Source organism: Podarcis filfolensis (genome assembly GCF_964270895.1).
Source record: "Podarcis filfolensis genome assembly, chromosome: 7".
Taxonomy (NCBI): Eukaryota; Metazoa; Chordata; class Lepidosauria; order Squamata; family Lacertidae; genus Podarcis; species Podarcis filfolensis.
Window position 1 is genome coordinate 32,320,262 of NC_139603.1, and position 13,959 is coordinate 32,334,220.

The window sequence follows — 13,959 nt, forward strand, 5'->3', positions numbered from 1 at the left end:
TTAAAAAACAGAGAGCCTTGTGTGTGTGTGTGTGTGTGTGTTTTAACAAAGCTTTTGGGAGGTTGCACAGAAGAACCCTGTTGTACCTTAAATTCCCACCCCTTTCCCATGCACAAAATACTATTTCCATGCCTTCCAAGGGACCTCCATAGTGGGGTTGAGTGAATAATGGTTTACCAATCAACTGTTCTTTTTTAAAAGGAAGTCCTGCCCTGCCTCATTTAAGTTGCCATTCTTGACAAAATCTCAACTTAGTTTCTCATTCAAGCCAAGTGACCATCCCAGGCCTGTTTGGCACTGTTTTCAAATGACAGGCAGCCTTTTCCCCGCTCTTGTGAATGTTCAAACTGTTTGAAAAAGAAAATAGCATGAACACCATCCCGCCCTTGACAGAATGCTTCTCCACTTTTCCCGTGCAAAAGCACCCAGATGGAATACAGAGGGGGGAAAGTGCTCTCTTGCTACATGTGCCACCAGCTGCTTCTCCTGGCTGGTCCCTCTCAGTTCCCCCTCCCCAAGCAAAAGAAAGGGCTCTTGTGGCAGCAGCTGTTTCCTCAGCTGTAGGGTTTTCTTCACAGTATGGAAAAGACACTTGTAATAAAGGTATGGAATGGCAGAAGCAGAGGGAACAGCTGAATCAGAAGGGTTCATATAGACACAAGGCAATTCAGGTAATGAATGACACCAGCCATTCTGGCAACTGAACTAATAATGCCTACACTGCCCTGTTCTATTGGTTTAAGCCAGTGGTTCCCAAAGGAGGCCGCTAAGAGGAAAGGGGACAGTGGCAAGTTGCTGAAGTCATTTTAAGGGGAAATCTGCAAGAACAGAACTGCTGACATACATCCAAATTTTCCCAGACATTTGACTGATTTCCGCAAGGACACTGCAGACAATTGCAGTATTCTGGATATGTCCAGATGTATGGCAACCCTAGACTATCAGACTTTGAATAGCTAGTATCATTGGATCAAGTTAATCAATTTTAGTTTTAACTGGATTCTGAATCCAATGCTGCAATTAATTGTCACAGTTTTGAAGTTCATTGTGTTATTATCTTCCTAGTGGGATCCTTACAGGGTCTGAATAATGCTTTTTATAGGGTAGGGGGCACTTGGGATGAGTTTACAGAATCAAGCGGGTAGTGGGCGTCAAATAAACTGGGAACGCCTGGTTTAAGGGATAACTCAGTGAGGCAAAAGAGTGGCGGCTATATACCTCATGTGGTTTGATCCCTTCAAGGTTTCTGAATCAGAAGCGCTTCACACTTTTATATGGCTTTCATGTTTCCTACGGCTAAACTATTTCAGGAAACCTTAGTGAAAGTATAGTAAGAGGAGCAGACATACACACCAGGAAGCCTTGATTTGCTGCTGTTCCCCTGAAAATGCTCACTGTGTTGTCAAGTGGCTCTGCTGAGAGGCCAGCTCTGTTTGGCTCCTACACTCTCTTAACCAGCTGGTCATTGTAATAATGTTGTAACTTTAGGAGCTGGTGCCTGACTTTGTTGTCTCTTCCCCCCTCCCACCCTTTACTCCTCATCCATTTCTCCTTTTGTATCAGGTGCTTTCCATTGTAATTCTGTAGGAAGGAGCTTATTTTTTATGATTAAGCTTATGTCTGCTCTACTGAGAGGTTTTTTTGACTGAAGAGTGGTGTAAAAAGGTTTCAAACAAACAGAACTCTGTCTACCCTTACACATTACATGTTTGCTGTAGGAAATGCTCATGTACCCATAGCAGGTATGAATGCCATATAAAGTATGTATCTGAAGAAGTGTGCATGCACACGAAAGCTCATACCAATAACAAACTTAGTTGGTCTCTAAGGTGCTACTGGAAGGATTTTTTTTATTTTGTTTCGACATAAAGTGTGAAGCAGTTTCCACTAGGATGTGTTCACTACGCCTAGACTGTACCCTGAAATTGTCAGCTTGAAGCTGTCTCCATTGTAACCTACAGAATTCATATGAGTATAAAGTTTTCCACCGCTTTGCTGATAATTTACCTTCAGTATTGCTGATTTTGGTGGTGACATGTGGGGCTAGGAATTTCTCAAGATATTAAGGATGAACTGATGCTGTCACAAAAGTAGTACAATCTATCTGGGTGTGTGCTTGCTTCCTCCTGCTCAACCTGTACATTTGTAAATAAAAAACGGTACAAAAAACAACAGCAACAACTCTTAACTCCAGTATGTCACCAGTATCCTTTCCTTAAATTGAAGCAGACCTTGTGAAAGGATCTCCTAAAACTGGAAAGCTGGCAATAACATAACAATACATCTCTCTGAGTATAGCAACCCTATACATGTCTGCTGATGAGTATTAATATGGCTAAGGAGACTGCCTCTTCCCATTATTTGAGGACTAGATAGAAAAAGGCTGAGGTTGATAACTTTACAAAACTGTATAGTGAAATAATTCAGAAGGCAAAACAGACAAAAATAATGTGACTTTTATATGGAAGTTCACATAAAATGAGTACAGATTTTATAAGTCAAATCTAATAGCTAGAGAATTATTCATTTTGAAGGTGCAAAATGTTCAAATGTTCTGTAATTGAGCTGCACCCTCCCACATTTAACAGGAAAATCTTATACATGTTTACTCTGAAGAGTTCTCCATTCAGTGGGACTTATTTCAAGGTACAGACCTGCAGCCCAAGATGCTTGTTATCTTCTTGGCTATTTTAACACAAGCATGTATAGCACCTCCCAAAAGTAATCTAAACCCCACTTCTTAGGCCTCTCTGATAAGCGATCAACTTTTTCAAGACATGTAATATCACAGGATTTGCCTGAAAGGAAAGTAAGAACAAGAAATTACTGATCTAGAGACGGACAAGTAAAGCTTGCTTTGTGTTTTGCCAGGGATAAATTTTGTTAGAGACAAAGTCTTCTCACTTGGGCCATTCATTCATTTAAGCAAGTAGAAGTTAAGCCCTCACAACAGCCATGAGTGGTCTCATTTGGATGCCACGCTAAAACAAAGTTAGTCAATGTGGTGCCCTTCAGAGGTGATGGACTACAACTCCCATCATCCCATGCTGGTTGGAACTGATATGGGAGTTGCAGTCTACAGTACTTGGAGAACACCACACTGGCTACCCCTGAGCCAAATAATAGTTGAGCATGATGAGAATTAGCCACATCAAATTTAGTGTGCTCCCCACCTTTTTCTTCTGTGTAGCCATGAGGAGTTTGGAAGCTTTCCCTTCCACTTTAGATTAGCTGCTGCTTGTCAGGTCATCCATACCCAACAAACTGTGGTTAATCTAAAGGCAGGTAAAATATGTTCCTTTGCCTGCACAGTTTGACTCCAAATCACGAGAGCAAAAAGGCACGCTGCATTGTTCACATATATGATAAAAGGGCTACGGGATACAAACACACACAGTGAGGCTGCATTTACAAACACTGTGATACTTGTATACAGTGATCACATTACCCTCTGTGCACATATTGTGCAGTAAGAAACCAGAGTAGGCAGCCACAGCACTCCTGGCAGTGACAGGGATAGCAGAACCAGTATTTTTATTAGGACATAACTCCTGCATCTGCTGATAGCAGTGGAGAGAATTGTGTGACAATGTGTGGATTGCACAGGCTGGAGCCAGACTTAGATGAAACTGAAACAGCACCACCATGCTCAAATCCACAGAGCAGGCATTGTCTAAAGAAATTAGGGACAAGCAAGATGAAGGGTGCCACCTTTATGCGCAGGTAGGCAATCGGAAACATTTAAAGAGAATAAGGAATGGTCCAAGAATTTAGATTAAATTACTAGGGCTCTGTATTGAAGGTAACCTTGCATCACAAGGAGACAGGATCTATTAGACTAGACGTGCAGGTTCAAGTTTCTTTTCCCTAGCACAAAATAATCAGCAGAAAAAAGAAATTGGGGAAGTAATGGTTTTTGAGGGCTCTGATACATTTCTGGTGTCTATTTTCAGACTCCGCATGCCATTGGATTCTGCTTAGGAAGCAAACATTCTCAAACAGCGTCACTGTCTTTTGTCAGTGGAAAAACACCCAGTTTGCTCCTACATCGTGAATGCACGCTGGGTCTGCCACATGCATTTTGACAGAAGTCAAAACCATTGTTCAGCTGACTCACCAAATAATTGTTTCACTTCAGAATCAGGAACATAGAAGGGTGGACCTGAAAAAGAAACCAACCAATTAATCAGGAGAAATCAAACTAAGTACGGCGATAAACTCACTTTAATAACCGTACACAAGTTTACATATGCAACCTGTTCAATTTCAAGCCAGTTTGGTGAGGGCCACTTGTACTGCCAAACCTAGTTTAGAAGGATGGGTGCAATTTATGAGAAAGTGGGAAATTGCATGGGTAAGCCTTGTACAGTGGCTTGCTCCTGATCCCCAAATATTAACCTTAATTGCATCTTTTTGCAATCAACTGGCAGTAGAAATCCACAAACACTTGGATTGCGCATTCTTTTATGTTGTTATCCCTTGACCCGCTACCTTGTTTTTGCATTGAATTAGGAACACAGAAAGCTGCCTTATGCTGAGCATTGTCTACAACATCTGGCAGCAGCTGTCTAGGATTTCACACAGGGCCATTTCCAGCCAGGGATTGAACCTGGGACTTTCTGCATGCAACGCAGATGCTCTACTGCTGAGCTACAACCTTCTCCATGGTATTTTAACTAGAATTTTTATAAGTTGCCTGGAGCCCAATTTTAGAATGAAAAAGTAGGCAAGTAATAATGGGGAAAATCAAATGTGCACTGGGATCACAGACCAACAGACATTTGGGAAACCTGACTTTTCAGTCTTGCTGAACGTGTGCTGCCTCAAAATCTCATGTTGGCCCCATGCCTGAGTTCCATAATCATCTCTAGTCACAAAAGGTCACCCCTTCCCAAGAAACCAGGCTGCATGATTTATAAGTAGGATTTTCACAATGTCAAGATGGAGTTCAGTCATAATATCTTACCTTTATGTTTGCTTGGGTCATATAAACAGGTTGCTAGTAGACAATGACACCTGCTGTCCATTAGTGATAATATCAACTGGCTATAGCTAAAAAGAAAATTAAGAAGCCCAAACACTGTGTCACTTCAGGCAGTGGATTTTAACACAATCACACAGTTCCCACTTCCCCAAGCAGTAAGACCTTCCTGGATTCAGTTCCCTTTGGAGGAGAGGGGACTTGAGTTTTACAGCCTTTTAAAAATACTTGGTTTATTTACAAAGAGATAAATACTAACTGGAGAAAAGCAGCATTTGCACTTCTATGGAAGTAGCAGATTTGCTACTCCACTCAGTTTCTTCCTTGCAAACCTATCTGGGCATTTGTTCTCATCAAGGAAACATGCTCATTTTGGGCCATTAACAAGCAATCTCCCTAACAAAGAAAGGATTGCCCCAGCACTGTAACAAATCTCCATTGCAGGGCCACTGTAACAAAGCTCTATTATCTCCCAAAATCTAGCACAAAACTTTGACATTTGTGGGTTCATCTTTAGTGGAGCTCTGTAACAACAAAGTACAGAGTATTGTTACAGAATGGGAAATGGACAAACCTGAACCTCTGCCTCCAGTTCACCTCTTGTAGGCCCTGCCCCATTTGCAAACCCAGAGTCCCTTAAAAGGTCAGGCCTTCTGGCCTGAAAATGAGCACTTCACCCACACTCCATGTGGCCGCTTGCCTGTTGGACTGGTGTGTGAGGCAACTGCTTTAGGCTTAACTTCAACAAGCCAGGGATTTCCATTGCTATTCCATTTACAGTCATACCTCAGGCTGAATGTGCTTCAGGTTGAGCGCTTTCAGGTTGTGCTCTGCGGCAACCTGGAAGTAACGGAGCATGTTACTTCCGGGTTTTGCTGCTCGCACATGTGCAGACGCTTAAAATGATGTCACATGCATGCGCGGAAGTGGCAAAACGCAACCCACGCATGTGGAGTCGCGTCTTACGTTCTATTCAGGATGCAAATAGGGCTCCAGAACGGATCCCGTTCGCATCCCGAGGTACCACTGTATTATGGAACTGGGTATTATGGAACTTGAGTAGCCTCAAGTGGCAGAGTGGCTTGTACAAGTTATTCAATGATGCCAAAGAGGAAATTGTTCTTTCCTTAAATCCAGAGACTTTAGCAAAGGACGGAGAGTAGGTCTCAACATCAACAGAGCATAAATTTCAGCGATAGTTACTAACCGTTCTCTGTCACAAGGGTTAACAGCTACTAGAGATCCCCTATCCCAAATCGCATCGAACTTGCCAGTGATGGCGCTACAAGGAGGAGGAGAGAGGGAGGAAGCATTGCATATCAGAAGCTGTAACAACCACAGTTTTATGATCTAGGCAGGAAAGACAGATGTTGCATAAAAAAGCAGTGGGGTTTTAAATTACTGCACAGAGCTCTCAGTCTGCTTAAGCAAGAGCCACCCAGATGATGCAATTGGGATTTTCATCCAGAGCATTCAATGAAGCTGAAGGTCAAAATGAACAGGCTGCATCCTGTAAACATGGGAAAGCAACCGCCCCATATGAAAGTGGCTACGCCTTCCATGAACAAAAACAAGTTCGTGGAATGAACTTTTTCTGCTTTTGACTTATCCTTCCCCTTTCAGCAATCCCCTGTGTTCCACCCCACATTGTTCAAGAGGACGTCCAATCCTCCTTAGAGGCTTTTTGGGGTGTGCAGAGCATGCAGGGAGCTGCTGGGATGAGGAAATGGAAACTGTCATTCCAGGAATTTCCTTAAGTTACTAAACAGAATGATGAGAGTAAAACTAATACAATGCTATTTAAAGATCTCATGCTGAAACAAAGGAGATGATCATAATTCGGTCCACCTAATCAGTCCACTCTATTTAGGAACAAAATTGACTGATCAGAGATTTAACCCCAGCTAGGGAAATTTGACTATCAGGTCTGGGGGTGCAGGCCACATACTACTCAAGTCAAAGGTAAGTTTTACAAAGATTATGGGCAGCACCAAGAGTTCTTAGCCAATAGTATTGCAATCTGTGTACATGTAAGAAACTATGCACTGAAGAACTTTCAGTGTTCACAAGAGATATTTAATCTTGCAAACTGGAAATTGAATCATAATTAATTGGAAAAGATACCCCCGTGTTCTGGAAATAATGATGCATCAGCAATTACCACATTAAGATGGAAAATATGCTCTATCCAGCATATTCTGAACGTCTGTCTTTATTTCTTAGGAAATATTTGATGGGTTCAGATCAAACAGAGCTTAGCACCATTCTAATTTGCAGAAATATTCAGAGTAATCATTTCCTACCTGGTGAAGTCAAAAATACTGCAGCAGTACAAAGAAATATTTCCAGTTGTGCTCTACAGTGAGAAATAGGGATAACATTGAGTTAGCATTATTTAAATAAAACAACAAGGCAGAAAGAACAATTAGTAAGATATTTTAATCAAAAATTAACATTAACTAATGTTTTATTTGTTAGACAACCATAAAACAGTCTAATGCATGGAGTTACTTAAATCCATTTCACCTCATTTCTGCATCAGTTTGTGAATTATTTTTTGAAAAATCCACACAAAACATTGAATGCGTTTTTGCTGGCATTTCTCCTAAAATTCATATTTTTGTGTGCACTTTTACCTAGTGCATGCATTTTTGCAATAAAGTTCTCCTGATAATGGATCCCTGTACTGTATATTATTTTTACTAGTATATACATTTCCATGCATACTTTAGCTCCCACAAACTGCACCGGGAAATTTGGAGAAATACAAATTTTCAAAGAAAGTTGCATTTCGGTTCTTGTATTGATTAAGGGAGTGTGAATTAGGTATATTCACATTAAAATGAAAATCTCCTCGATCCCCAGTACATACCTTCAGTAATTTACCAGGGATGCCTGGAATGGCTTCTTCCGAAAATGAAAGTTTTTGTTCTGTGAAAAAATCCTTCAGTGCACTTTCACTGATTTCCACACCAACGACTTGGTGCCCCATGTCAGCTAACCTATGTGTTGACAAGACAGCAAGTTTATTTATGCTTTATTACTGTTTTTTAAAACACAGACAAAGAAAAAATGGTCAAAATCTACATGGCTGGTGCTCTGCAGGGCCACACCTCAGCCACCAGTGTCTGAGAATAGGCATGTGCAACAGGACCGTTGCTTTTTAAAGCAAAGAAGTGTACCACTGGGAGTAGGGAATTTGAAGCAGACAAACTATGAGTAATGGTGTCCACCTCCTTTTCTGTTCTCAGGCAAGCTGCTTTTCTTTCTGAGATTATACTTTCTAAGCTGACCTCTTTACGCACTTGCTAGTCATGTTTATTTAGCTCCCTGGGCATTCATGAAAATGGTGCACACATCTATGACTAGGAGAAGACATGTAAAGGCAAAGAATCTCAAGACATGGGCTCTCCACGTTTCCCTGTGGAGACGGGAAGGCTCCATGTACAGAAATGCATACATACAAAGTGTGGTGGTGACATCTTCTCTGATTTAAGGACCACAATGAAATTTGGCTAATTCATTCTCTTTTAAATTTTGAAAGTCACTTCCCTATCATCTAAACCAGCTCTGTTCCATGAAAAAAGTGTGGATGCTTGCATTACTGTCCCAACAGTGGAAGACCCTGGGATCCCAAAATTCAGTGCCCATTTGCTTCTCACGCTCCATTCTAAATAACAGAACCTCCTGCAGTGCTACTGGGCTCTGCACCTAGTGCGCACTCCCCTAAATCTGCCTCGCATCCCAACATCATGGATGTTCTTTCTGAGTGTTTGCCTATGCCTTTCAAATATAAAGTGAGATGTATAACAAGCTGTGCAAGCATCTGTGGCTTACAAAATAAAAATAAAATGAAAAGATTCATTTGGGTAAAAACTTGATTATGAACCCAACATGGACAGACCACCTTAATGCATCCCAAACCCATTTGCATCTGGATGGACTGAACAGTCCAGCATCACAATAATTAGCCATATCCAAACTTACAGTTTTCAGGTTACCGTTTGTTCCAAACACCAGGAATCATACCTCTCTATGGTTGTGGAATGGTCAGCTGAGTCCTATGGATACCTGCTGAGAGCGTGGCCTGAGCGCTCATAATCTTGCTCATAATCTCATTCATTTCAATGGGGAATGCACAGGATTCCCTTGTGGATTGACTAGGCACAGAATTAAGGAATTTAAAATTGCAGCAGTATCCCCTCCAACTCAGTAAAGGTAAAGGTAAAGGGACCCCTGACCATTAGGTCCAGTCGTGGCTGACTCTGGGGTTGCGGCGCTCATCTTGTTTTATTGGCCGAGGGAGCTGGCGTACAGCTTCCGGGTCATGTGGCCAGCATGACTAAGCCACTTCTGGCGAACCATTCCCTATTTATCTACTTGCACTTTGATGTGCTTTTGAACAGCTAGGTTGGCAGGAGCAAGGACCGAGCAACGGGAGCTCACCCTGTCGTGGGGATTCGAACCGCTGACCTTCTGATAGGCAAGTCCTAGGCTCTGTGGCTTAACCCAATAGAACCCCTTTTAAATCAAGCTACTAAGATAAAGTTCCTGAAAGTGAGAGGTGTGTCATTTACCATTTCATTTCAATGGTTTTGCCACAAAGTGGGAAAAATATCTTCAGCCCACTCCTGCCATCGAGAAATATATCCATATACTTCTTTAGGAGACTGCAGAAGAAAAGAAATTATTTTAAGAGTATATCTTATTTTTACTGACTCAGTATACAAGTAGAACATAATCATAGCTTGCGAGGGGAAAGTTTAATGCTTTAACCACTGCAACTATTGCAAAGGACAGCTTCAAACAAACAATAAATGAAACCATCCAGGTTACTACAACTACGACTACTACGACTAATATTTAAATGCCACCCATCTGACTGGGTCGCCCCAGCCACTCTGGGAAGCACCCAACAAAATATTAAAACATAATATTAAAAACATAATACAACATCGGACATTAGTGCCCCTCTGCCTCTCACGCTCCATCAGACATTAAAAACTTCCCTGTGGCTGGAAAACTACAGCCAGTTGGGCAGGGTATAAAAAATAAAATAAAAATTATTATATAGGGCTGCCTTCAGATGGCTTCTAAAAATCAAATAGTTGTTTATTTCCTTAATATGTGATGGGAGGGTGTTTAACTGGGCAGGCGCCACTACCAAGAAGCAGAACTCTGCTTGGTTCTCTGGAACTGCCAGAAGACCCTTGGAGCTGGACGTTGGTGTCTGGGCTGAACGATGGGGGTGGAAAGGCTCCTTCAGGTATACAGGGCCGAGGCCGTTTAGGGCTTTAAAGGTCAGCACCAACACTTTGAATTGTGCTTGGAAACAAGGATTGGGTTTGTGTAATTGGGCTATTAGGAGAACACATTGCAACTATACTTGAGACACTCTGGAACAGGGGTGAACACAAGCACAGGAAGGTGACTTAAACTGAGCCAGACCATTGGTTTGTTTGGCTTAGTATTGTCTACACTGACTGGCAGCCATTTTCCAGGTTTTTAGACAGCCCTAACTCTGGATGTCAGGCATTCAACTTGGGAGCTTTATGCATGTAAAGAAGCTCCTCTACTACTGAGCTATTGAGGGGGTGGGGTGTGTCCTACTGATAGACCTCTCTGTGGTTTGTGATAGATTGGCACGAGTTCCTGACTTCTAATCATTTAATAATAGCAACAACAAAACTTTTTATTATTATTTTCTGAATGAGCCTGCTGATGTTATTGTTGTATAAAAGAAGGAAAAGCTGGGAGTTGATGTTTGCGCAACAGGGGTGTGTGTGTGAGAGAGAGAGAGGGAGGGAGAGAGATGAGAGGGAGAAAAGGAGAGAGGGAAAGGAAGGGATGTGTGATATATGAGAGAAAGAGATATACACACGGAAAGAGGCAGATATATATGTATGGCTGTGTATATGTGTGAGAATCATGAGTATGAGCACATGGGTGAGAAATGGACACACACAGAGAGAAGCAGAGATGAATGTGTGCCTATGGTCTGTGGCGTGAATGTGCTGTGTACAGCATTTTACTGTGAGTGTGGTGTGGTCACATGGCATATCTTTCTCTTTCCTGGTACAGGGGATAGACAACAACAGCATCTGTGTGTGGGTGTGTGAAATCAATATCTTATGATATCCACAACTAGGACCAGCAGGACAGAAGGACTTCCCACTGCAAGCATGTGGTTTTCTAGGGCTGGGAGAGAGCTGTGGTTACAAGATTCTAATTTTGTGTTATGCCGTGCCTCCAGGGCATGGCAGCCATTTTGAGACTAGTGTCCACAGAACTTCTTCAAAACTGAAGAAGTTTTGGCTACAGTGCCAAAAAAGTGTCAAAAAAGTTGGAGTCCCCCTGCATCCTGTGATTCAGTGAAGCAAAAAAATCTGATTTGGATTAGTCACCTTGAATTAACAGACCTCAGAACAAATTGCTGTATTGCTCAGAAACAAGTCCTCAACACAGTATTTTAAACAAGTCGTGTGTGTGTGTGTGAGAGCCAAATACCCCTACAAACAATTTTTATTATAAAATGGGAGGATAGAATACATACGGATGTCCTTGCTCGTTATGAAATCCAATATTGTTCGTTTCCCATTTCTGCAGCCATTCTTCTTCAGTCACTACTCTGGATTCTTGTAACTTGGCATCAGCAGAGTCATCCTTTCCAAATGTATCTGAAGAACTTTCCATGGCTCAGGCAACCCTTCTACAGAGAAAAATGAACAGCAACTACTTGTGAATCATTGACTGAATGTTCCAGCCTTCCCATTAAGCAAGGAACTTTGCACATGTTTACATGGTTCCCACCCCTTGCTTAAGTTCATAAAATAAAGTTTATGGAATGTCTGTAAAATATTGCATTGCACAATCTGCAAAGAAGCATCATTTGTACTATATAACAGTAGCTTCTTAAAGCACAGCCTGAGTCTTCTTCCTAGAATGTGCCTTTTGAAGCAAAATATATTGTTTGGAAGTCCTGCACAACGCTCTAAAATCCTGAGAAGTGGGGCTGATGTTTGTATGATGTCAGGTAACTGACAGGTGGTCTCTTGCATATGCAGGAAGTGAGTGGCACTATTTTGCTTCCAAGCAGACATTAGAAGTTGGGCGTCAGAAGGAACAATGGGGACTCACAGCAAAATGTTGCATTACACTCCCAACAGCCTTATAGTGCTGTTTAGGGTTCATGGGAGGGCGACACACCTCTTTTTCTTCTTCCTCACCCTCCTGAAACCACCTCATTTCGTTCTACTGGCAACCTCAACACTCCATGGCTCAACTGCCCTCACCCTTCCATAGGTCCTAGTAGTTCATTGAATATACAGTAAGTCCTTTTTGGACTATTTTTTGACATTAAAAAAAACCTGCTTGCTATTTACAAATGTTATAAGAATTTTAAGGTCTTATTTATATAATAAATGTTCATAACGTTCCAACCAAGCACATACATAGATCAGCACAGGAAGACCGACCTGAAACCATTTTGACTCTCAAACTGACCAAATGTTTTCTCTGCAAGGAAGGAGGGGGGCAGGGAACCTTCCCATTGTTACAGGAATTTAGTAATCACCATTTCAAAGAGTGACAGGCCACCAGGAAAGGCAATCAGATAAGGCACTATCAGATAACCTGACAGACAGGAAAAACAACATTCAAATTTCTGTTGTAGACCGCCTTTTCTGTGATGTATGTATGATGTATGGAGGGGTGGTCTTGAGCTCCAGGTCAGGGAATTTAAAATGTCTATATAAGGGCAGGCACACCTTTGCTCGGGGTCCTCCTTCTTTCCTGTGTGTGAGGGGAGCACCCTGTTGCAACAGATCAATAAAGATCAGGCTTACTAGCTGCTTCGCTTCTCAATCTTCTCTGGTTGGCCTCTGTTATTTTCTCCTACCACTAGGGAACCCATGTAAGGACTCTATATGGGCTCTTGGATACCCCATACGGGTAGAAGGGAAGATTTTGTTTACAACAGAAATAAGTCCCCCAAATTCAGAAATCACTACAGGGAGGTCCTGCTTCAGTTCTGAATTGATGCACACACATGGGTGTAGCCAGAATTTATGCTGGGGGGCAGGCTTTGTGTTGGGGGAGCGACAGAACCTCAGTTAGTAAAGTATTTTGCATTGATTTACGTGATGGGTGGAGGCAGCTGCCCCTCCCTGACCCCCCTTGGCCATGACCATGTACACACGTCCAACTTCATTATCAGAAGGAATGATGGCGGTGGTGACAGTGACTGACTTGACTTGAAAGACGGAAGGACTTTAAACTCTTATCGGTGCCTTTGACAATGGACAACTGGATGAGCCATGGGAAACTCTATTACTATTACGGCAAGCACAGGTTCAATTACGGATAAGCATTATGCTGTCACAAGGCTGCACATGACATTTATCCATTTGGGAATTGGGGACAAAAGTAGAGTTTTTGGTGTCCCCAAATATAGGAGTTGACTCCTAGGGGCCGTGGAGCCTTTGGCCCCCCACAATAAAATATTTGAGGGGTCTGGGCCCCCACAGGGTTGATGGGCATTGCTATTCAAATGGCGCGTCATGTGATCGATCATGCCGGGCGCAGCTTACCTGGGCCCCCACAATATTCAAGTTGGCACCCTGACCCCAAAATAGCTTTAAAAAAATAAATGCCACGAAATAAACTAAACCACATCCAAGTGCTGAGGGAAGAAGCAATGCCACGCTCAGGTGTGGAGAGCTTCTGCTTCACCATAAGACAACTGAGGGAGTTCTCCGGACAGAAAAACAACCACCACCATAATAATTTATTAAAAAATCAACCTTCACGAGGCAGGACGGCCCAGTCCAGGTGAGGGAGGGGCTTCGCCGCCTGCCGGGTTCACCGTCAGCAACCCTGGGAGAGCGACACCTGCTTGCGCCGCGGCTGGCTCGGTCTCTGCGCGCTCGCGCTCTCTCTCCGCCTCTCCACGCGGCGCGGAAAGGAAACGGGAGCCTGGC

General features: G+C 42.6%; 1 protein-coding gene and 1 long non-coding RNA gene across 2 annotated transcripts in view; one reads left to right on the forward strand and one right to left on the reverse strand.

The window, feature by feature from the left end:
• Positions 1 to 1,505: 1,505 nt before the first annotated feature.
• LOC310767251 overlaps positions 1,506 to 13,959 on the forward strand; it is a 124,628-nt gene continuing 112,174 nt past the window's right edge. The window contains exon 1 of the long non-coding RNA XR_014550799.1: positions 1,506 to 1,829. This is a non-coding gene — a long non-coding RNA (uncharacterized lncRNA). The remainder of the gene's footprint in view (positions 1,830 to 13,959) is intronic.
• TPMT (thiopurine S-methyltransferase) lies at positions 2,441 to 13,943 on the reverse strand. Its single transcript, XM_083624082.1, has 9 exons — positions 13,783 to 13,943; positions 11,535 to 11,690; positions 9,559 to 9,651; positions 7,854 to 7,983; positions 7,285 to 7,337; positions 6,189 to 6,263; positions 4,967 to 5,052; positions 4,118 to 4,162; positions 2,441 to 2,798 (listed from the first exon to the last, which is right to left on the reverse strand). The coding sequence occupies exons 2-9, from the start codon at positions 11,672 to 11,674 to the stop codon at positions 2,686 to 2,688; spliced, it is 735 nt and encodes a 244-aa protein (XP_083480208.1). The 5' UTR covers positions 11,675 to 11,690; positions 13,783 to 13,943; the 3' UTR covers positions 2,441 to 2,685.